At 43.2% G+C, this 23,183-nt stretch overlaps 1 protein-coding gene across 2 annotated transcripts in view; it reads right to left on the bottom strand.

Moving 5' to 3' along the window:
• The window catches only part of ZRANB1 (zinc finger RANBP2-type containing 1), a 41,979-nt gene extending 19,146 nt beyond the window's left edge, over nt 1-22,833 (bottom strand). The window contains exons 1-3 of one of the 2 annotated variants that reach the window (XM_064431555.1): nt 22,617-22,833; nt 10,802-10,899; nt 9,241-10,137 (exon numbers count right to left, since the gene is read on the bottom strand). In XM_064431555.1, the coding sequence (XP_064287625.1) occupies nt 9,241-10,054 (814 nt within the window). In that variant the 5' untranslated portion in view covers nt 10,055-10,137; nt 10,802-10,899; nt 22,617-22,833. The remainder of the gene's footprint in view (nt 1-9,240; nt 10,138-10,801; nt 10,900-22,616) is intronic. The other variant, XM_064431554.1, reaches the window with a different exon arrangement.
• Nucleotides 22,834-23,183: the final 350 nt, after the last annotated feature.

Here is a 23,183-nt window from a genome sequence, read left to right as displayed (position 1 = left end):
AGCTCAACCAAAAAGTATCATTTTGAATGCTGAGATTATAAAGCTTTCAGAAGAAACATGGGGAAAATGGATTATCAGTGCAAGATATTTCTCTACAAAGTTATCAGCTGTGCTGTGTAAGCTTCCACAGGTAACAAGATTATTACCACAGATAAGTTTGATTATTCAGCAGTGGTTTGATGCAGAGAAGTTCCAAAACAACAATTCAACTGCAGATTTTAGTCATACAGTATCTACCCACTCATTCCAAAGTGCTAACAGGCCAGGGCAGAAGGAAAACCATCCAGACAGTATTCTGCAGCTTTGTGCTGCATGTGTCTGTCTCCTGTAAGGAAGCCATTCCTGTTCCTCTCCAGCACTACTCTCTCATTCTGTGCCTGCCCATGTATTCTCCCCGGTGAGTTTTGTCTGTACAATTTTAGTTCTTGCTCTGTAGGAGTCAGAAGTGCCAAGTGTAGATCTTTTATTTCCATACAAGCAACATTTTTGCCACTGATGAGGCAATTCCTCATGGCTGTTGCAATGATCATTCCAACCAAATACTCCAAACTAATGGTTTTTAGTATGTGTGTGTAGATTTGTATGTGCATCCAGATAACAAATCAAATTTCTCATGACCTGCCCTCTTAAAACAAGTTATACCACAGCTCTGGCAAACCCAACAGTCAGAGGAAAGAAAAAATTTGACAGAAGAGCGAGTTCTCTCTTATGATATCCTTATTTTTGATTATCACATTAATTTAGGAGAAGCACCTTGTTAAAGACTAAAAGGCACATCACCCCTTTTTGTATTTTAACCACTCCTACTTACAGGGGGAGATTCCTGTTACCACATCTGCACCTTCCACCACATCCCCCAAGACAAACACACCAAAGACCACCCAAGACTGGTAGGTGGCCACTCTGAGAATCCAAATAGCCACAACTGATTTCAAAGTTCAAACAAATATCCCTAAAATGATTTTTTAGTGGCAGATGATCAGACCCAAATCACATTCCAGCCAGCCTGTCAAGCAGTACATTTTACTACAGCCTACTACTGGGAAATTCACCATTTTAATTGTCCTTCCAGTCCCCCACCCTCAGCTCCTTATTATCATCCCACTCTTCATCAAACCTCAGCAACAACTGAGATCCAAGGCTGATGCTCAGGTGGTCATGTGAGGTTTGGCAGTGCCTTTTTCAGGCACCAACTACTACAAGCTGCAATAAGGATCCAAATCAGTGACATGTGCTCTATGCAGCACTGCCAGTTCTGGAAGTTTATTCCCACGTCTTGCAATACTTGACATTCCTAAAAGCCCCATGTCCTAGAAAAATTACTAAAATTGTTATATAAGCTGTCAGCTAAAAAGTACATTTCTAAACTTTGCTGATGAACTTTAAGCTAAAGATTGAGTAATACATCCAAACCAGGCAAACTGAGTACTTTTTCTAGGCCTTTTAAAAAAATAGAGAAAGAAATATATTTTTAGTAGTATTTCAGGTATAGGGTTGGTGTGCTGCACAATACAAACCAGCACAGCTACAGCTCATGGAGAGAGGGCAATGTGACTCTGTGCATGGATACTATCTGGTCATCCTCTGTCCTTTAATCAAAACAGGCTAAAATTACTCTTTATAGCAGGGGGAAGCATCAGGAAGTTTTTGTTTGTCTAACCCAACTCACTACGGCAGGGTTGATATTCCTTGGGCATTACAAGCCTCCTTGGCCCCTCTGAGCCACAGCAAGAAGTTCACATTTCTCTTTACCTGTTCTACCAAGTATCTACTCCACTATAGCCACTTCAGAACAGGGAAAATTCCTGACAGCCCATCAAGTGCCAGTCCGTACAATCCAAGGCAGCAGTGAACACAAAACACAGTGATAACAGGCAGACTGTCAGAAATATGAACCAGAAAACACAAATCTTGCCCCAAAACTATGAGGTGAATTTGCCTACATGCACCATGCCTGCAGTTCTAAAATTCAGTATCACCATATTAAAATGAGAGCTGAATATGCTTGTATTGACAATAGGAGGCACATTCCTACAAAGGCTTTGATTTCTGTGGGATGAGCCAAAGCCTCCAATTCATTAAGTCTATTTAAATAGAGCTCAAAACCCCCACTGTTTATGAGAAGTACTACAGAAATATTTACTGATGTTATAATTCCCTGCATTTCACAACACAGAAGTGCCTCATTACTTACACAAGCAGACAGAATCCTGTCCTGTGCCAGTTGGATTATTCCCCACTGACACCCACTGCATTCCCCAGACTGGTAAAATGTCAAAAGGAAGAGTGGCATTTGCCTTAGGATTGTTCCCAGAACACCCAGGAGCCTCCAGGAGCTCAAACCCTTGTGAGGGCACAGCCCTGACTGGCTTCAAGAGCCACACAAATGCAAACACATCCCAGTGACTCAGTGCCTGCTCCTGATCCACACAACCACAGCTTTCCTTTAAAGGGGACTCCAGAAATGTCCCTTTGCTGCTGCCCCTGAATACACCAGTCTTGGTGTGCCCCCTAAAAAATTCTGCTTGGCCCAATGTAAACCTCTGACTACAGTCTGACATCCTAAGGGAGAGGAGAGAACGCCAAGTGCTGCAACCAAGCCATGAGAAAATACAAGTGTAAGTCAGAATTCTGCGTTTACAGGTTCAACTGTGCTCCCATTTTGCAATTCAGGCATTTCCTCTTATTGGAAGACTTTCAGAAGCCAAGGGTTTTTTTTCTTCTTTTTCTTCTTCTAGCAAAGCCCTGCCTCTTATGAACAGCACAGATCAGACATCTGCAATCTTAGCATATCTTAGATTATAGAAATTAAGAAAGGTATTTCAAATGACTAAATTTTAAAAAATGTCCATTCCCCAATTACAACTCCCAGCATCTTAATCCTCCTACAACTTTTACAACTTCCTTCTTTATTAGATGCCAATATTACCCTCATATTAAATAAGCCAGAATTAGCTGCCAAAACCAAACTATTTCAGCTTAAGGTGCTATTAAGTTTATTCTTTAGGACATGTAAATATTTATAGGGTTTAGTGCAGTTATAGAAACTTGGAAAATATGCAAGATAGGCTTACAAGCATTTCTAGAAAACCAAATCCCGTTTTCCCTTAGTGCACTTTTCCAGTGGCTTCAGAACAGCCAGATAGAAAAGTTCCCAAGGAAAACCCTACAGCACAGCCTTTATTTACCTCATTTTCTTTCTGATAGTTGTGGGGCAGTGGCTGGCACAAGCTGCAAATGCAGTAAGCAAATTCTTTCAGCAAACTGCTGCAGTTGTGACTATCTAAAGAACAACCTGGGATTAGGGATTTCTGGGATTCAAGGAGGCAGCAATGCCTCCAATAACCATCTTCTTCCACCTGAGCAGACTGCAAGAGGAAACACTTCATCTTAAGGAGGTCATTGTGTCTCCTGTGTGGGACAATGCCTTGAACTGCCTGGCAAGAGAAGGCAAATTGCTCAAACAAGCAAGTAATACCTTTCAGAAGTCAGAAGTGGAGACAGCTCCTGCTGTAACACAGAACAGATCAGAGACAGAGCCCTGTGCTGCTTCTCTTCTGCCACAGATACAACTGCTAGTGGTCTGTCACATATATGCTCTCATTTACTCATCTAAGGACTAATCCCAAGATTGGTTTAAGTGCCAGCAAGTGAGAGGCTGATCAACTGACCCACTAAAATCTAATTCTGACACCTGTTAAGAATCTCTTCTCCTCTAACACACACTGCTGAGGATCTGTGGCATTTTCTGGAGCTGAGTCAGCCCTCAGGCTCTTCCAGCTCTTCACCAGGGCCACATCAGGTGGCCATAAATGAAGTTTTATTGATAGTGACTCACAATTTCAGCCAAGGAAGAATTTCTCCTGAAGGACGGACTGCTTTGCAAGCAAATGTGACACATCAATTTATAAAAAAGAGAGGTTGTCTGAAAAACCTTTATGGGCCTTTAACACACCCTTCTCTTTCTGGATTTCCAGGGCCTCCCTTGTCAGTATTAGTACATGATCAACAAGTAGGTCACTCTCCAGGTAATGACACAGAGACAGAAACTTCTGTATATTAAGGGTTTTTTGATTCTTTAAGCTCAGCACTTTGCATCAGCTAAAAAAAATGAAGTAAATACTTCCAAGAAAACATGTACCTTAAACCTGAAGCCATTCAATGCACGAGAGCATGAATATTGGTTATTCTTTGTTCCATGCAAACAGCTCTTCTCCCTACATACAATCCATGCACTACGTTTTGAATGTATCATTACAGGACAAAGCAGCACAGATGTAAGAACAACTGTTTGAAGATGTCCTTCTTCCTCTCCAATCTGTCAGAGGCATCCTCACCCCTTGTTACTTGCAGGGTTGTACCTCAAAGGGAGGCTGGACAGTAAAAAATCATTAAAGTTAATAATTAAGTTAACCATCGGTGCTTGTAAGGGAAATTGAAATAACTGGTTTTAACTTGATCATTTATTCAATTATTTGTAGCATAAAATATCACAGTGTTTAAGAAAAGTAGCCAAGAGACCAAAGTAAAAGGAGTTATGATTTTCTGCCAAGGCAGGCAGAGCTCTCCTCAGTCTCAAAGATGTACACACACAAAAGTAAAGCATTTATGACAGATGTACAAGGCACAGGTGACATTACACAGAGCTCTCCCAGCCAGGTGAGAGCTGTGATCTCACACCACTGCACCTGGCCCAGCAGCAAGGCATGCTTCCCACTGTCCCAGGGGAACAGGGAAGGAGCCTGGGCTGCACAGCTCACACCAGGGACTCTTCCCCCACCCATCCCCACAGGCACTGAGTGCCCAGGCAGGGCCAGTGAGGCAGGGCATCCCCTGGCAGTGAGTAATGCATGCTGCACTTCCCTGAGCAGCTCCAGCCCAGACTGGCAGCAGCCAGGAGAGGTGCATGGCCTCTCCTGGCCTCCAGCAGCCTGTTCCCACCCATGCACTGCCCACTCCGACAGCACAGCATAAACAGAAACACCAAAGTTCAGCTGTACCCTGGATGTGATGAGGAAGCCAGTCTGAATTTACTACAGCAGCAAAGAGAAACAAAACCCCCACACGCCCCACAAAAACATCTCCTAATCCAGCTTCATTTTCAAACAGCCAGGAGGACAGAAAGGGGCACCTGGGATGACTCTGGGTGGCAGTGCCAGCTGAAAGCACCTTGCTCATGTCAGTTCCCTCAGGCTGCCTTTATGAACACTCAGAGAAGAGCCAGAGGCTCTGCAGGACACAGAGCAGGAGGTGCCTCTGTGTCTCCCAGAGCTGCAGGGCAGCGTGGGACACAGCCCAGCCAACTCCATACCAACGTCTGGCCAGGGAGACTCTCCTTGCCCACAGGGTTTCTGAAGACCTGGGTAATGTATCTGGCACTAATTCAAAAATGTAATGGCATGAAAAAACCCTGTAGGAGAGATAAAGCAGTTGACAAAGGAAAAACTACACAGACATAAGTAGGAATACTAGGAATGAACTTACAGTCCTTTTAAGGATGTACTGCAAAACAAGATTCATCACAGATTGCTCTAAATACTCTGGATTTGTTTAAGAAACACACTCCAGTGGTTTCTTTCACAGAGCTAAGAAGAATTTGTGCACCATCCCCACAGGGAGCTCCGGCCCATGACAGCAATACCCACCTTACTGACCTGAACCAAGAGAACACACTCTTGCAGCAGGTGATAAACAGGTGGGGGATTAAGGAAAAGGAGAAGAAATGCAGTTTACTTTTAGTCTAGCAGTTCAAGCTCAGGAGGTGCACTCACAACTCAAGAATGCCCAGCAGTGCCCTGCAGCAAACACACTCTGCCAGCACCACTGTCAAATGCAGCCCTGAAGTGCCAGGAGATGGGAAGCTCCAGGGTAACACCCAAGCAAACTCTGGATGCCAGAGAGGTTTTACAGGCACAGCCATCCTCATCCACTTGCACTCCTTAAATCCACAGCCAGCTGGAACCAGCCTCACCAGGCCCCACAGTGACTCCTGATTGTTGCACATCACATTCTCTAAGTCCCACAGGCCACCAGGACTGCCTGACAGCCTCTGCCAAAGGCACCATAAGTTATAGAAAAGGTAATAAAGTTTAATTTAATTATACATCAGTTCCCTCCCCTAAAAACTGAGTCACCTTGGACTCAACATTAATCTTGTTCTAGGCCACTATGGTAGCAAACATCGGTGTCATTGCAGAAACCATTTGTAATTCCTCTTTGTAAATTAAACTGGCATTTGGAGGAAGCCAGTAAGCCACACTTACTCCAGACTCTCCTAGGATTTTAATAAATTTTAACCACACAAATCAGTTTAAAATCTCATCTTTCTGAGAAAGAATCACCCAACAGTTATACTCACTCTGAAAAAAACCAAGCCAATTAAAAAAGCAACATTCAAGTACATTTGCTGGCAGAGTCTGAATGGGGGAATACCACTAATCCTTCTGATTTGGAAGGAATACCCTCCACCAAGGAAACTATTCATGCTGAAAGGCAAGAGCTGCACTCATCACATTTTGTCCAGCCTGGATTTGCAAGGAATAGAAGCCTTGATGACATGTTTACTTATCGAGGTGGGAAAAGCATTAATGGATGCCTCCAACAAAACAAAACAAAAAATACAAACACACACCTTCTTAAATCTACTTTATACATATCTCTCCATCTTTCAGCCAAAAAGAACAGATGTGAAAAACAATAGTCCGATACATGTTTTTTTAATGTAATTTGACATTAAATTTAAAATCTAATAAAAATAATTTTGTACTGGAGTTGAGATGAAGAGGAAGTTCAACCAAATAGCTGTCCTGAAGTATCAGACATTTTCCTTGGTACCTTCTGACAGATAGTATCTTCTATGAGAAAAGAAAAGAACCACTCTGCCAAGAATTCCTCCTACTCCTTTAATCTTTATTTTTAACTTCAGGGTTATCTTTAAAAGTTAACTTTTTAACATCTCCCCTACAAAAGATGGATTCAAAGCAAATGGACCCTCCACAAATGACTGATCTTAAACTTGGAGGTTTCAGGCTGGAGTCCCCAAATCCCTGTTAGGCACCATCTGTCAGATGGAGCAGGGTAACACACAAACTCTTGGCCATCAATGTTCACAAATTGACTTGGTATTTAACATGAACTTGTCTTATTTTATAATTTTGCTTGGCTAAGGACTGACAAGTGTTCAGCTCAGCTAAAACTCCCCAAGAGTTCCAGCTGGCAAACAAACACAACTCACTAACAGTGACCCATTTGATTTCAATGGTTAAAACAGATGCTTTGGGCAAAATTATTCAATTGACAGTTAAACTGGTTTAAGTATGTCACACTAAGATCACAAGCAGAAATTTAGTTTATTGCTTTAATGATTACTGGCTAAACTGGTGTACTTTTGTAGCACAGATACACTACACAACAACCAAAGACAAGCACAAGAGAATCCATGAAACCTCCATCAATCTTCCTAAGGTTATTCCTATTACAAGGAGTATTTGGGGGAAAAAAATGATATCTGCAATAGCAAAATGAAATTCTGAGATAAAGGACAGAAAATTAACAGCTCTGTTTGCTGGTTCCTGTGCCCCCATCATCCCTCTCCCCCAGGAGTACAGTAGGTGTTTCAGTTAGAGAAAGAGATCCATGAAAGCTTTCAGCAGGCAGCAGTAACAATCAGCACACAACTCCACCTGCATTCTGCTTTTCTCACCAAGATCCCTTCAGACCAAATCATTATTGCATTACAAAACTTCAAGGAACATGGTTTTGGGCTTTATGAACAACTATACAGTCATAAGCAATATCAAACACTTGCAAACCCACGTTCTTAAATATAAATACAACTCTTCCTACACAGGTTAAATCAGAAAGTGTGAAATACTTTAAGTAACATTAGAATACTAAAAAAAAAAAAAAAACTACTTTCGGAAAACCAAAGGGAAAAAATAGCCTAATATTTAATACAATTGTTATCAGAATGCAAGATAAATATCCTTGTAAGGCATAGGAACAACCTCCAACAACTGACCCTTGATACTCAATAAGTTAAAAAATGCCACACAGGATTTCAGCTGCTTCATTTCAGAAGGAAAAAAAGGTAGTAAGGAACTGGAAGTATCAGGAAATACTGAGGCATCTCTTTCCAAAAGGAAGTGTGCATGTCTAACTATTCACACAACACAAAAATAAACTAGAATATTTATTAGCTCAGAGAAACCAAACGCAGCATACCCACAAAAACATTTACACCTGATCAAATATGTTAAACAAAGCAGCTCCTAATTAGCTTTTTGATTACAACAACCATGAAGTGACTTTGTGAAACATTAAGGAACAGCATGAGACATACTAGTGGAGCCAGAGTTTCAAATGAAGTGTTTTACTCTAAAAATAGTCGCATATTTCAAGTGTTGAACCTGCTCGTATGCTGGGGCACGCGATATCTGCTTCTGGGAAGCTACAGCACAGAAGTTAACTCACAAGGTCAATAACTGAAGAAAACCCTGCTCTCACATGGCTCTGTTCTCTAACAGCACTGCGAGAATTATCCAGCATTTCCTTAGGAAAGCACTAAAATACAAAACAAAATTGGTATTTGAATGTTTTTTGAAGCAGCTGACTTCAAAAATACTTTCGGAAAGCCTGTAAACATTTACAACACAGTGTGTGTATTAATACAACATTATTACTTTCAAGGTCAGTATTACACATGCAGTTTTCTTGGAGCTACATATTTTGGTGTTATTTTTAACATCTGACAGAGCATCTTGTACTGTTGCAAGCTCTACACTGTTTACAAATACTCCCAAGCTGCAGCTGCTGACTCTACAGAGCATGTCTTGCCATAGCAAAAAGAAAAGTAATTTTAATCATCCATTAATGGCATTTTTTACAGTACTATATGAACTCATGTTCTGTAGATTGGCTTTGTAATTTTTCCACCTTTTGACAATTACACAGAACAACAGGATTTGGTTACAGGAATATCCATTTCTACAAAAGGTCAAAAAAGTCCAAGTACACTTGAGAGACACGTCTAACCCTGTTCAGGTTATGGATGAACTTCACAGCCTCTCTCAGCAGGTGCTATTTCAGGAACCTCTACATTTGGCTTACTTTTTCAAATGGAAATGCAGAGATAAAAAAAGCTGGTTTGAAATCAAATGCCAAGTTTCTGTTTTAATTCTTCATTCTCCCAAAATATTTAACCACCAGCACAAGAGCAGAAGGTAGCAGTAAACAACTTACCCACACAAGCATTTAGGAACAGCCAGTCAGTCTTTTTCATTCTATTTTTTATTTGCTTTAGTTTTTTGAAGTCAACTTCAAGCTCCTCCTTGCTGCCAACGGCTCCAGCCAATTCAATTCTTTGGAAGTCCATTTTCACATCAGATTCACGTTTGGTTGTTGGTGGAGATCTTCTTTGGCTATTACCACTACTACAGCTGCCTCTCCACCGAGCCCTGTCTTGCTCGTTTATGATGGAAGAAGCCTCTTCTGTGTCTGCCAGTTCTATTGCTTCAATGTTGTTGGGTCTGGGGTGGTCACACACAACACATTTCCTGGCCTTGGCCCAGTTTTCATATGTACAAACAGAACAAGTCCAGTGCTGAGCCCTTGTGTTCAGTTTATTTCTGTCATTGTATTCCTCGCACGGATCCACGGAAAAAGGGACCGGTCTGGACCCGGAGCCTGAGGACTGAGGGGACTCCGTGGGACTCCTGGTCCTGCGCTGAGACAAGCACTGGGTACACCTTATAGCTCTTGGCCAGTTCAAGTACGTGCACATGTGGCACGACCATTTATTTGCACTTTCCATACTGTAGGATGATTTAACCCTTGGTCTTGCACTGGAATCCGGGCAGATCAAAGGACTGCTCCCTCCTTCAGTGCTCGTAGGATCCCAGTCCCTCCCGATATCACTGGAACCACTTTTGAAAGGATCTTCTGTGATAATTGTTCCACTGGGTCTCTGGGCACGACACATGGTGCACTTGATTGCAGAAGGCCAATTCTCATATGTACAATACTCACAGGCCCATTTAATTCCACGCTCTGTCATCGTGCACTCCTTGAAATGAACTGCGGCGAGCAGAAAGCTGGGGAGTCAGAACACACCATCAGTACACAGAGCCAGCAAAGGAGCTGTTCAGAACAACAAATGAATGAGATTTAACCCCGTGGATATAAAAATCAGGCTGGACTAACAGACAGTGTTCTTTATTTCGTATTATTACAACATCTAAGGGGAGTAAAAGGGTAAGACTTGACCTACCAGCATTTTACATGCAAAATTCGGGATTTACTAGTGCAAAAATGAGAAAAAAACTCAGTCCTGTGAGTTTCTGAAACTCTTCAAATTTGCACTTCCCAACAAATTCAGAATACCCATTAAGCACTGAGAATACTGGGGAAATGACCAGTACAGCCACAGAAACAAGTTATAAATATAAATAAAACTCACAGTTTTGCTTGTGAACACAGCAGTACAAGCAAAGGAACACAAAGTCTAGGTCCTGTATTTGACCTCACAGGATGTGGAAGGATGGAGTGTATCAGGTGGGCAGTTACACAGTGAGTAAGCAGTTCTTCCAGAAAGGCAGGGTGTTGGAATTTACATAAAATATTTACAATTTGAAGGTTTTAGAAATGCGCTTAACCAAATCTAGGTCTTGACTGGACATCATCCATATCAGAAGTATTCCAAAGTGAAAATGCCACTTGAAAGCAGGGACAAGCTGTGTGTGTTGGCAGGCTAAGACAGTATTTTCATGCTACAAATTCAGATTTCAACCCAACCCCAACTCACTTTTTCTCTAATGAAGAGGGGATCCTGTCTTCATGCTGGCTCAGACCTTTTCTTCAGATGGCCGAATATGAAGGATGAGACTAAGCAGATAACTATTCCTGTAAACAAAATGAACACAGACTCATTACAGGTTTCCTACTGGACCTGAGTAACCAGAAAGTTAATTATTAAATGCCACACCTATTCTAATCCCAATTTACTCAGTTAAACCTAGTCATGACCTGCTGAGGCCACGAGAGACTGGTAAAAATAAACCAATATTTATAAAAAAACATTGGCCACACGCGTGGTCAATCTGCTGAAGTAAAAGAGGTAGATCCAAGCAACAAGTTCACACCAAAACATCCACGAACACTCTCACTGCAATCTGAAACTATGGATGGGGAAGGCAGAAAAAGCTTTGTGTAAAGAGCATAATAGAGGGAAAGGGTGAGGCAGGTAGATAAAGGACAAACAGGCAAACGTACACAGCATTTCCTCCCTTACCCCAGAATAGTTACCAGCGTGTAAAACTCAACAAAGTGCTGCTTTTGAGAAGGCAAAACTGATTAAATACAAATTTGTCACATCACTTGACCGACACTTCTGATTTATCATATTGCAACTCTGTCAGCTAACAAAACCACCCAGAGCCTAGGAAGCTAAAACTCACAAGCCACACAACAGGATTCAATGCAAAACTAGACACATCAACCCAAAAATTAGTTAACATCTACTCCCCAGTTAACCAGTATTTTATGAGTTAGTACACTCGTCACTGAAATACCTTCACACACACCTTGCTGTATCAAGTCATAGCTGAAACTTCTACTCAAATTTGTCAGCCCTACTCCTACTACCTCCTCCTGAGGACTCCAGCACTGAACATGGGTTTTTTCCAGGAGCCCAAGTGATCTATTCAGCAGATCAGGTGGCTGCATGAATGAGGGGCTATCGCATGGCCGGGACAGAGGAGAGGGCAGCACTATCCTTTTCCACAGCAATCCATATTTATGCTGCATGAAAGCACAGGAGCAATCAGGAACACAGAAAGCTCTCTCATAAAGCTCGGGTTCCACAGTACTGGTTTGAACAGCCTGCAGAGCACTTCACTCCCACCTCTACATTATAGAACTGTGTCACACTGAGGAATGTGCTGAAAAGGCAATCACATTTCCTGCTGCTTCCCCTCCACCATTCCTGACAGATGTCCATGCCCTTTTATAATGGGGGAAAAAAGGAGCTGGATCATACCAGGTGCCCCATATCTGTGACAAAGTGAGTGATAAACACATACATACACACAGGAGAATATAAAGTTAATTCAATTTTACTGAAGGTGACTTTGCAAGGAAGACTTTTTGGGAATTTTAAGGAAAAAAAGGTTGCTCTACTTTGCCAAAGCACCTCCTGTATGAGTACACAAGACACTAGGTTTATCTATTCCATTTGGTCAAAGCTTTTCCCCCAGTTCCCAAAATAAGATTTGTAATTACTTTCTTAATAAGCTTCCCTCTAGAAACAGCAGAGGTTTTTTTAGGAATTAATGTTTTGTAGTTAGAAACATGGGAGAGCTGAACAGGATTTTCAGAACAGAGAAGGCAGGAGCACACTGCCCATACACCTGCCCACTGCCACCAACAGATTGTGCCACCCAAAGTGGCTGTCCCAATACTCCAATGCTTGAGAATAATTCCTACTGGAGCAGAATTTGGTTCCCATCAAATCCATAAACAGTGTGCAATGAGTATCTGCAACTGTACATGGTTTCCTCCCTGCCCTAGTTTGTAAGGCCTTTAACAAAGCAGTTCCCACTGCAGACAAATCCCAACCCACATTTGGGATGGGGCATGAAAACAAGACATCATCTGTTTTAGTGATATTAAGACTGGGAAAGGAGATTGCAGCTCAAGTTGGAAAGCAGCTAGCTGGCTGCAAAAACAATCTAAACAAATACTGAGATACTACTGAGGAAACAAAATAGTTCAGGACATCCCACGTTACAGGAAAGCTTTCATATGTGTCACAAGATCAGCTTTTTAGCTGCAATTATCTTCTGTGCCCCTTAAAAAGCAGATACTCTCAGACATAATTCTTAGAGAGGCTGAGTAGCTGCAGCTTTGAAAGCCTCTGAGATATGAGCTCACCACCTCCAAACACAAGGCCTCGGGTTATTACGAAGTAAAGAATATAAAAAGGCTCAACAGAGCAACACAATTTCTCTTCCTTGACAGCTCTGCCAACACCAAGTACAGTGAGGAAATCCAGCACTGGGTTTTTTTTACTGTTTTTTACTTGATCTGACCTCCAATTCTCACCACCAGGTCTGGTGGGAGCAGAGCTGGAGGTCAGAGACACCAGACCCCTCCAATTTTGTTTACATCAGGAACTGCAGTGGCAAGACAAGGGGAAATGGCTTCACATGGAAAGGGAGTAGGTTTAGATTAGTATTAAGAATAAATTGTTCCCTGTGAGGGTGGGGAAGCCCTGGCACAGATTGCCCAGAGAAGCTGTGCCTGCCCCTGGATCCCTGGAAGTGGCCAAGGAGCTTGGAGCAACAGGGAGGATAGGGGAAGTGTCCCTACCCATGGCAGGGGACTGGAACAAGATGAGCTTTAAGGTCCCTTCCAAGTCAGACCACTCTGTGATTCTATGATTTACTGATGATACAGCATCACCATCCAGCCACAGCAGTTTGAAGCTTATTACATTTTTTCCCAATTAGTTCTTTGACTCTGTTTTCAAGTCAACTTGTTATTTTAGATTCCTCACAGAGGAGAAGCTGAATCATGGAGCGCCTCCTCTGACAGAGGAATAGCAACACAGTGACTGTGAAGTGCAGGTGCATGCCTTTATGTTCAAAAAGCATGAGCACACAAGAAATTAAAACCCACAAAACTTCAAACAAATTCCAGTTGATCAGTTTAGACTGTGTGCTGAGTATCTTCTGGACACACTTGTAGAATAACTCAATACACTCAAGAGAAAAATATATTAAGTCCTGATAAATAAGGAACAAAAAAAAAAAAAAAAAAAAAAAAAAAAAACCACCAAAACCTTATCAGATCACCCTTTTACTAAATTAAGTCCTTTGTAAAGGGTGACCTAGAATAACCAGATTTTTTTTTTTTTTTTGCTTTGCTTCAATTTTTAAGAACATTCTTCTTTTTGTGTGCACAGGAAAACACCAAACAGCTCACACAAATTGGGAAGAAACAAAGAAGTTCTCAAATACCACTTTTATGACAGGATATACCACACTCCCTCAATTTAATTATTCGCTGTGTCCAGAAGTTGTTTTTCCTTTGGCTCAAACAAGGAACAATATGGAACTTCACTTCATGAAATGATCAAGCCCTCCCTGCAAACAGGCCAGATGCCGATTTAGACCAGTCTGCACCACAGATTTTTTTGCTGGGATGGTGCTGGCATCTGTGCTGGCTGAAACCTTACGTAATTACACTGATCAAGTCAGTGCTCCCACCTCGAATTCATTTTGTTCATGTCTATGGATTTTCAAATAAAACTACTTTTGTGTTTACAGGGAAAAAGGGAGCCCAAGGTGCCAACTTCAGCCTTCAGCAAGACTTGCAAGGAGAATCAAGAACCACCCTCCTCCCCACCATGCAGCTGCCTCTCAGGCTGCTCCAAAAAGAAAGGCAGGCTGCTTTCTTTATTTCAAAAACACTAGAGCAACTTTTCAGATGAACACAATAAGCAGAAGTACCTTTTTCTGAAAGAAAGGGATATCTATAACCAAATGCAGAATCCATTAGTTCAGCACTTCAGGAATATAGAAGTAAAACCTTCCCTAATCCTAGCCTGATTTTCCAAGGTGGACATTTACTGAGTTTCTTCTGTTACCTTACCAAACTTACTCTACCTTCAGCTATTTGCTCTTCTTTCTCAATAATTCAGTATAACCCTCCAGAGATCAGCATATTAAAAGCAGGAAGCCTGAACCTGGGCTTCTGTAGTTTGATGGAAATTAACAATAAGCTCCATTGTCATCTCCTCAAATTAATTTTAATAAAATTAAGAACCCTGACCCTGTCAATGGAACAAACAGATCAGATCAGCATTGAACCTGGAAGCTTTGCAGTAATATCTATGTATTATAATAAAGAATGGAAAGATTATAATGAAGGCACAAACACAGAAGCATTTTCTGCATTAGCCCAAACACACTGAAGCAAGGAATTTAACAAACAAGCACAGTTTGCTTTGGTTGTTAGGACAGCTCTTTAAAAAGGCAACAATTCAGTCCCAAACAGAGCAGCAAAAGGGAGAAAACACTCTGTCATCTCAGCAAAAGAGCACTGGAATCATTTTCTGCAAGCTGCTCTACGAGGTGGGGGTTTTACTTAGGAAATGTTGATTTCCTTACAGAACACCAGCTGGCTGTGTGCAGTGCCGACAGCAGGAACTGGACCCAGACTGCAGCAGCCACAGAACGCACAAACCCTTCCCACCAAACAGATACAAGCAGGGCTGGGAGGCTCTGCCAGACTGCACCATCCTCAGGCTGCTCCAAACACGCTGGGATCACGGCTGCTCTCCCGAGGAGGAGCTGCTCCTCTGCTCCCCCAGCAGCAGGGAGCAGGCTGCCGAGCAGAGAAGCATCATCCAGCTCAGCCTGGCACAAATCTGAATTCACTGAAGACCCAATCACTGCCATGCACATCACAACACAATCTATAACTACAGCAGTAATGGTGCATGAGAAAAAAACCCTAAATAATTACTCAGTCCCAATTAACATATTTTCCATCTAGTGTGTTAAGTGACTTTCTTCAGTTTTGACAGTCCAGATCACCAGAAATACTCCTTACTGAAGATTTTTAGGTATGTCCTGCCTCACTACCTAGACCTTTTCATTATAAGCAGGGAATGAGTTAAAATCCAGGAGACCTCAGCTCTCACAAAGAAACACAGTTCACTTAACCAAAAAAAAAGCAAGAAAGTAAGAATTAACTTCTGAACACATTCAGAAATCTGTTCATTGGGTGAATTCAGATGGATTTCATTTACATGAAATTAATAAAAAATTGTTTTCATTCTGCTTTATGGATTCGTATCTCATTTCAAAGCATCTTCAATCTACTTTATTAGGTATTTATGGGATTCAGAAAAATTACGCTGATTTTGCTTCAGCTTTCTTTTCAATATTCTATTCACACTTCCAACCCAACTGCTGACTTTTCATAAGCAAAAGAATTTATATGCAGCTTTAATGCAAGAGGATGTCCAATTTTGCTAATGCTCCATGTACTAAGAAGGAAAACATCTGGGAGGTTTCTGATCTTTGGAGACATCTGAAATACAAGACTGATAATGAACTTTAGGTCTACAACTTAATGTAAACAGATGTGTCTGCAAAAGCTGGAAACTCATTACAGAATTAACAGATATTCGAGATTAGTAAACATTTTCTCTTTCTGTTGTTCTTTTTTTATATATTAATGTTTATCTCTTGAAGCATTTCTGTGCTCTTAGCAGCTGCAGTTGACCCCCTTGTGTAATTTGCATGGTGCAAGTTTGCATTTTATTCATTACTCATCTCAAATGGGTCAAACTCCATCTAGCTCTATTCCATTTGTGACTAAAAGCTAGGAAAATCTCAACTGCTGAAAACAACCTACAAAAACCCAGCAGCAGCAGCTTGCAGTTCAGTTCTCTTTCTTTGTCAGGGTTCTTTTTTTGTTTTGTTTTAAGCTCAATTAGAAGTGAACAACTGTCCAGATGAGATGTTACTACACATTAGGATGGACTAAATACGGCCAACTGCTTAGAAACCAACACCATTTGGGCAAACAGGAGTAAGCAGTTTAACAGTTACATAATGCACAGCATCTCCCACACAATACTAATCAAAACCCAAGCGAAATGACTTAAAATAATGAGCTATGATAGAAGATTTGCATAAATACAGCCAGCAGCATTTAATGAATTTGACCATGAATGGCAACAGATGAATATTGACTTAAGAGCTACACTAACAAACATACACAATAAAACAACAGAACGTTAAAACTTCATTTTTCAAAAGACATTAGCCTTGGACAAAGGACAGAAGTTGAACAAGATGTTTCTTTATAAAAAGTGAGGTCAAATAGAAAAACAGTTTATCTGTGTTTAGACTGTGCCTCAAACACCAGACCCATTTTTGTTTAGCTCTCAGCCATCCTCACACACAAGGAGGAAAACCAGATGTCACGCTCTGACTGAAAACACACTGTGGAGTCAGACATCAAAACCCTGAAACACTTAAACCTGTCCAACTGCAGGAACATTACACCAAGACTTGTACATTTTCTAGTAATTATCCCCTGGACCTCCTCAATACTGCCTGACCATAAATTAGAGCAGGGCTACACACACAGTCACCATTGGAGGAGGAAAACCACCTGCCTCCAAAGGAAACATGGAAACACACTCAGCACCCACTGTTGGGCAGTTTGCTCAGAATTAATGATGAGCCACTTCAGAGACAGCCAAGGACTGTCTTTGGTAAAAGCATTTGCAATTGGAATACACTTCAGGCAAGTCCCAGCTCAAGCGAGCCAAACAAACCACACTCATTTTATCCAGTTCTTCCTAAAATGCTGGCAAGGCAGTAAAGTATCAAAAAGAGGGGAAAAAGAAAAAATAGTAGCAAAAGTGCTTTTATCACAGCACACAAAGTCTACTAATATGGATGCTTCTTAACACAGTGCAAAGAGCTAGTGTCAAATACCACAGGGAAAACAAATCCAAACTCCTTCTAGAGACACTGATATCAGTTCTTTTTTTTTACCACATGATTAGTAATCTGTATTTTAGTCATAGTGCCTATCTCCGAGTTAATCACTGCAGGGTACTCTGCACTCCTGGAAAGTTTCAGAGTAACAGCCATAAAGCAGCAATAACAGGTTCTGGGGTGGGAGTAAGTTTCTACTAAAGGCAACGCTGAATAACCTTCTTTAAATAAGCCCTTTAAAAGCCATGAGGTGACTTTTTTTTTTTTTTATCCCTGCAAAGCTAAACAGCAATGGGGAGGTCAAAAATAAAAAAGTAAGTAGTCCAGCAGCCCATCTCAGCCCTCCAGCAGGATAAAAATGAATTTCTCAGCAGGCACCCCGTGAGGGGAAGCCTTTGCAGGTAAAAGCTGAACCCACTGGCCCCTCTGTCACACGGTGTCAATGAGGAGCAGAAGTCCAGGACACAACACCCCTGACTCACCAGGCACTGAGAACCAGGACAAACCAAACGCAGATCATCAACACTTCCTGAACCCAAGACCTGTACACTGAGGCTGTTCCAGGGTGTACTGAAATAACAGCAAGGAACAAACATGCCAGCTGTCTCTACAGATCCCTGCTTAGATACTGGGCAGATGATTGGAGACTCAAGGAATACTTTCAAGCCCATTAGCCACAAGTCAAGCTCTCACAGTGCACTTATGGTCCCAACAACCACAAAAAACAAGATTCTCTCATAAACCAACAATTATCAAATAAACTTCCTATTTTTTTGCTGGAATTATACACATTTATGAGACTTATGACAGATCTTTTTCTTCCAGATTGAAGGATTGAAGACTGCACCAAGAACCACAGAGTTTTTAAATGAGTGGATCTATAAAAGTGTGTGTAAATTCAAAGGCACAAAAAGATTACTCATCAAAATACTTCTAATACACTAAAAAAAAACCAAAAAACAAACAACCCACACACAAAAAAAAGCCCCAAACAAACAAAGAACAGCACTCAAGTTTATTTTTCCTTCTAGAGTCACAGGAATCATGGTTCTGACAGTTTTCTTTAGCTCAGGAACCCCAACTCCTCAATATGTAGAAGTTACCAAGAAAACAAACATACATTACTGAAGTTTCTTAATGCCTACAAACTCCTCAGTAACCCCAACTTTCTCTGTTTTATTAAAAACAGCTTCTCAGGACCAGATGCTAAATCAAAGTGAAGTCAAAGAACCACATGGAGGATTCTGAAACCTTAACATTTGATTACAGAAGAAATGGCAAACGTAACCCAAATAAAACAGCGCCGTGCCTTGGCTTGTGGCACAGCAGGAGGGAGGGCACAGGAGACTGCAGCCTCCTTGCTCACAAGTGACAGTTCCAGACACAAGTCCCACTTCCACAGCCCTGTCTCCACGTGCCAAAGCAGACACAAGTCCATCCTTCCAGCCCCACATTCCCTGGACAGCAGGTTACATGCCTGCTTTTCACTTTGTACCTTGTTCAGGTATTTTCAGCTCAGTTCTGAACTTAAAGATCTTAAATCCTGTGTCATTTCCAGCATTTTTCGTAGAAGTAAAAACTGTCCTTAATTTAAAATTTGCAAGCCATTCTAAGTAAAAACAAAAAAATTCAACTTGGAAGAACATAATGATAAATAAACAAACAAACAAAACCAACAATCCATGCAGTAGTATCCTTAAGAACAAACAGAACAGATTACATCAAGACAAAGCCAAATAACCAAAGGGAAAAATGCCAACTTCATTATATCTCCTGTACAGCAGAAAATGCAAAAGGGCTGCAAACGTGGCTGCTTCCTAGGCAAGATGCTCTGCACACACCAGTCACCACCAGTGTTTGCACTGAATTACCTGCCCATGCTCCTTGTAAAAAATCTACTATTCCTTCTTGAACCAGGGGCTCCATATCAGCCCCCTCTTGAAGACAGCTCCCTCCTCAAACATCACTGCCCTCATTCCCACACCTCTCCTCTCCCTGGTCTACACCACAGTGAGTCTCTGCATCAATGGGACATCAGCAGAGGAAAAGTTGTTTTGAAAAACCCCAGGTGGACACAGCTCCAGGTTGAGTACAGAGCTCCCAAACACCTGCCTGTGCCGCGAAAGAAGGAAACACAAAAGGATAAATATTACTATAGATGAACACATTCTCAGAATTGTTGAAGTATGACAGTTCTTCTTTTTAAGCACGTTAACTGGACCCCAAAGAGGTAATTATAAATCTTGCATGTCAAGAAAGCTCCAAAAAAATTAACTACATAGAGCAGCTGTGCTCCAGCCACCGATGATGTAAAAATGAGCACAGTCACAATCCTGGGCAAGCTGAAGCAATGACAGCTACACAAGAAATGCTATGAAAAGTACCAGCAAAGTGACTGGATCCCAAATGCTTGAAATCTTAATTTGAAGACAAATGTTTTAAGGTGTAATAAATTCCATTCAACTGACATGACAAAGTTACAATTATCTATGTTACTAAAGTGATTTTACCAAGCTACACCATCTGACAAGGAAAATGGCAAACTCTTCAGCAGCTGTGCTGGAAAAAAATTCTCTTTTCAACTTTGCCTTGTTTCCTTCCTCATACATCGTACTATTAAAAAAAAAAAAATTTAAGAACTCTGTTACAGCTAAGCCAGCCATTTTCAGCTGCCAAACTAAAGTTTAGTTCCATTTTAGTACCAGGAGACTGTGGATCATAATTCATCTAGTTAAATTGAGGATTACTTGTTGACATCAATTTTGAACAGCCCAAAATAACCCAGTCCTCAAATTTTGGGGGGAGGAAAGGGCATGAGATTATGAAGAGAACTGGCAGCAGCAGTTCAAATGCTTTGCTGTGATTAGCAGAGAGCACATCACGACAAGGAATGTATTGATCTGAAGTTGTGCTACAACTGATATGGCAAAGAGAAGCTGGAAAGAGAAACACTCACACCCAAGTTAATACCACATGAAGGAGCCAGTAAATCTCATTTTAAAGTGCCTGAGAGAACATTTGATTATTTGATTGACTGTATTAAAAATAACCTCCCATTCAATCAGTAAAGTATTTCCTACTTACACTTCTGACTTATTTACAGATCCTTCTTGCAAAGGGCAGCAAAGATGGGTGGGAATTCCTGTCCCTGAGGAATTTACAGGTCAAACAACACACAGTGGGAACGGCCACACACAAAGATAAAAACGTCCCCTTGACCCAGTCTGAGCTGGAATTAGTCCCCAATTAAAGTCACGCTTCTGTGATGAACCCCGTTGATGCTTTTGTGCCACTCAGCATTCCAATTACATTAATATTTGTAATTATACTTCTGAGAGAATGCTAATAGACACAGCTCCTCAGGAAGAGATGACACCAGTGTCACCCCCACCTGCCTGCCCTTGCTTAAGCAGCAGAAGGAAAGCAAAGTAGCAATTTCTTTTTCCTTCAAGAGAACTACACCACGTAATTAGAGTTTCACAAATCCCACAAAATGCAACGCATCCAAAGGATTTATTCTCTCTGAATGCTGTGATGGACTTAAACCACAGGTGATCCTTCATACATGATATGCCAGCCTCCACATGCTGAAACACCAACTCAGCTCAGCCCTCAGAAGGAAACATCAAAAGAGTTCCAGAACACCTCCTGCTGCTCACCTGCGTCCCCCTGTCTGAATAACTACTGAAAAAGGGGTGGAAAGATAAATAAACCTCACAAATAAATAAGAAATTAGCCTCACAAATCTCTTCTGCGAGACCAACAAGCAGATGGAAAAACAAAACTGATTACAACAGATCTGTCCTGAATTATTGTTAAAAGGTTCTGCTCACAACAGAGTGAGAGAACCTATCTCTAAAAAGAGAAAAAGGGAGTTACTACACAGAAGACATCTCACCTTTCAATTTTTGCCCCAACAAACGCATCAAAGCACTGAACTCACATGCCAGCTCCACCACTTGTGACACCGCGGGCAGCTGGTGAGCAGAGACTGTTCAAGCACAGCACAAAGCCCGTCAAACAACGCTTGTTTACCACATCAACCCCCAAGAATTCCAGAAAAAGTTGTCATTATTGCCACGGCTGAAAGTCACCGTGGCAGCAGAAAGTTCCCAGCAGCAAGCCGGGCTGTGCCAGCCGTGCAGGGATCCATCCTCTCCATCATTTCTCCTCCCAGGGGAGCGGTGACTGCCGTGGGGACAGGCTGATCCTGTCACTCCCAAGGAAGGACTCACAGACACATCCGAAGGACTCACAGACACATCCATGACCTCCGCAGACAAGTTTATCTTATCCTGCCAGGAAGCTGCTGCAGTCTGGGACCGCGAGGGCAGACAGGGAGGCGCTGGCAGCGTGGATTGCCAAGCTCTGCCTCGCTCCTTAATACAACTTTTCCTGATTTTTGTTTGGACTTCGGTTCCCAAAGACGAGCTCGATTTTGAAACACTTCTCACACTGTGCTTCACTTCTGATAAAGCATCGATAATAGGTGATGGCACAATGAATCACGGAGCGGCTTGGGCTGGAAGGGACCTTAAAGATCATCTTGTTCCAACCCCCTGCCGTGGGCAGGGACACCTTCCCCTATCCCAGGCTGCTCCAAGCCCTGTCCAGCCTGGCCGTGGACACTTCCAAGGATGGGACAGGCGAGATCACGGAAGTTCTGCTACCCAAAATCCACAGCCACAACCCATCACTCCCAGCACGGCGTGCAGATCCACACGGGCACAACCCAGCACGAACAAAACCGGAGCAGGAGGGTGGGAAGCGGTGGGAGGGAGGCAGCTCAGGCATGATCTCACCAGGCACACCGAGGCACCACAGCCCGCGGTCCGGAGCGGCAGCCACGGGAGGAAAAAAATCCGAGTTTCCTGCCTTTGTACGGAGGCTGTGCCAGCCTGTCTGCCCTCAGCAACCCGCTCCCCGCGGGACACCGACGGCAGCGGGATGCGGGGCCGCGCCGGAGGCGCCTCCTCACAGCCCCCCGACCCCGCAGCGCGTCCCGCTCCGCTCCGGCTCCGCTCGCCCCCGTTCCCCCCGCGCCCCCTCGCCTTGCAGCGCTGCCCGGGGAGGGCAGTGAGAGCACGGGGGCTTTACCTCTCCGCCGGGATCCGTCCCTCAGTCCCTCAGGAACACGCTCGGAGCACTGGGAGCCGCCTGCGCCCCGCGCCGCCCCCCCCCCCTCCCGCGCTCCCCCCCCCCCCCCCCGCTCACGACATGGTCTCTCCCGAGGCGCCGCGGCTGCCGCGGCCGCGGGCGCTCCCACTCGGCGCGGCGGGGGGGGGGGAGGGGGGGGAGGCTCTGCCCGCGCTCCTCTAATGGCGGCGGCCGGAGCGGCCCAAAGCAAAATAAACCCCCGCACGGCCGAGCAGCACGTCAGCGCGGCCTGCCGCCCTGCGCGCTGCTCATTGGCTGGACCCCCTCCTGCCTTCCGCCAATCGGCGGGCGGCTCTTTGCGCAGAGCGGTGATGTCATCGGTGCCGCGGGGCGCCGCGCGCAGGGCGGGCGCCAGGGGGCGCCTCCCGTCCCGGCCCTCAGGGCGGGACCCGCGGGACCCCCGGGGCTGTCCCGGGCTTATCCCGGCTTATCCCGGGTTATCCCGGGTTATTCCGGGCTGTCCACACCGCCCCCGCGCCCCTCGGCACCCCGCGACCTTCCCCGAGC

Source organism: Passer domesticus, chromosome 8, assembly GCF_036417665.1.
Source record: "Passer domesticus isolate bPasDom1 chromosome 8, bPasDom1.hap1, whole genome shotgun sequence".
Taxonomy (NCBI): Eukaryota; Metazoa; Chordata; class Aves; order Passeriformes; family Passeridae; genus Passer; species Passer domesticus.
Note: the sequence above shows the minus strand (reverse complement) of the source record. Positions and strands in the feature narration are given on the sequence as shown.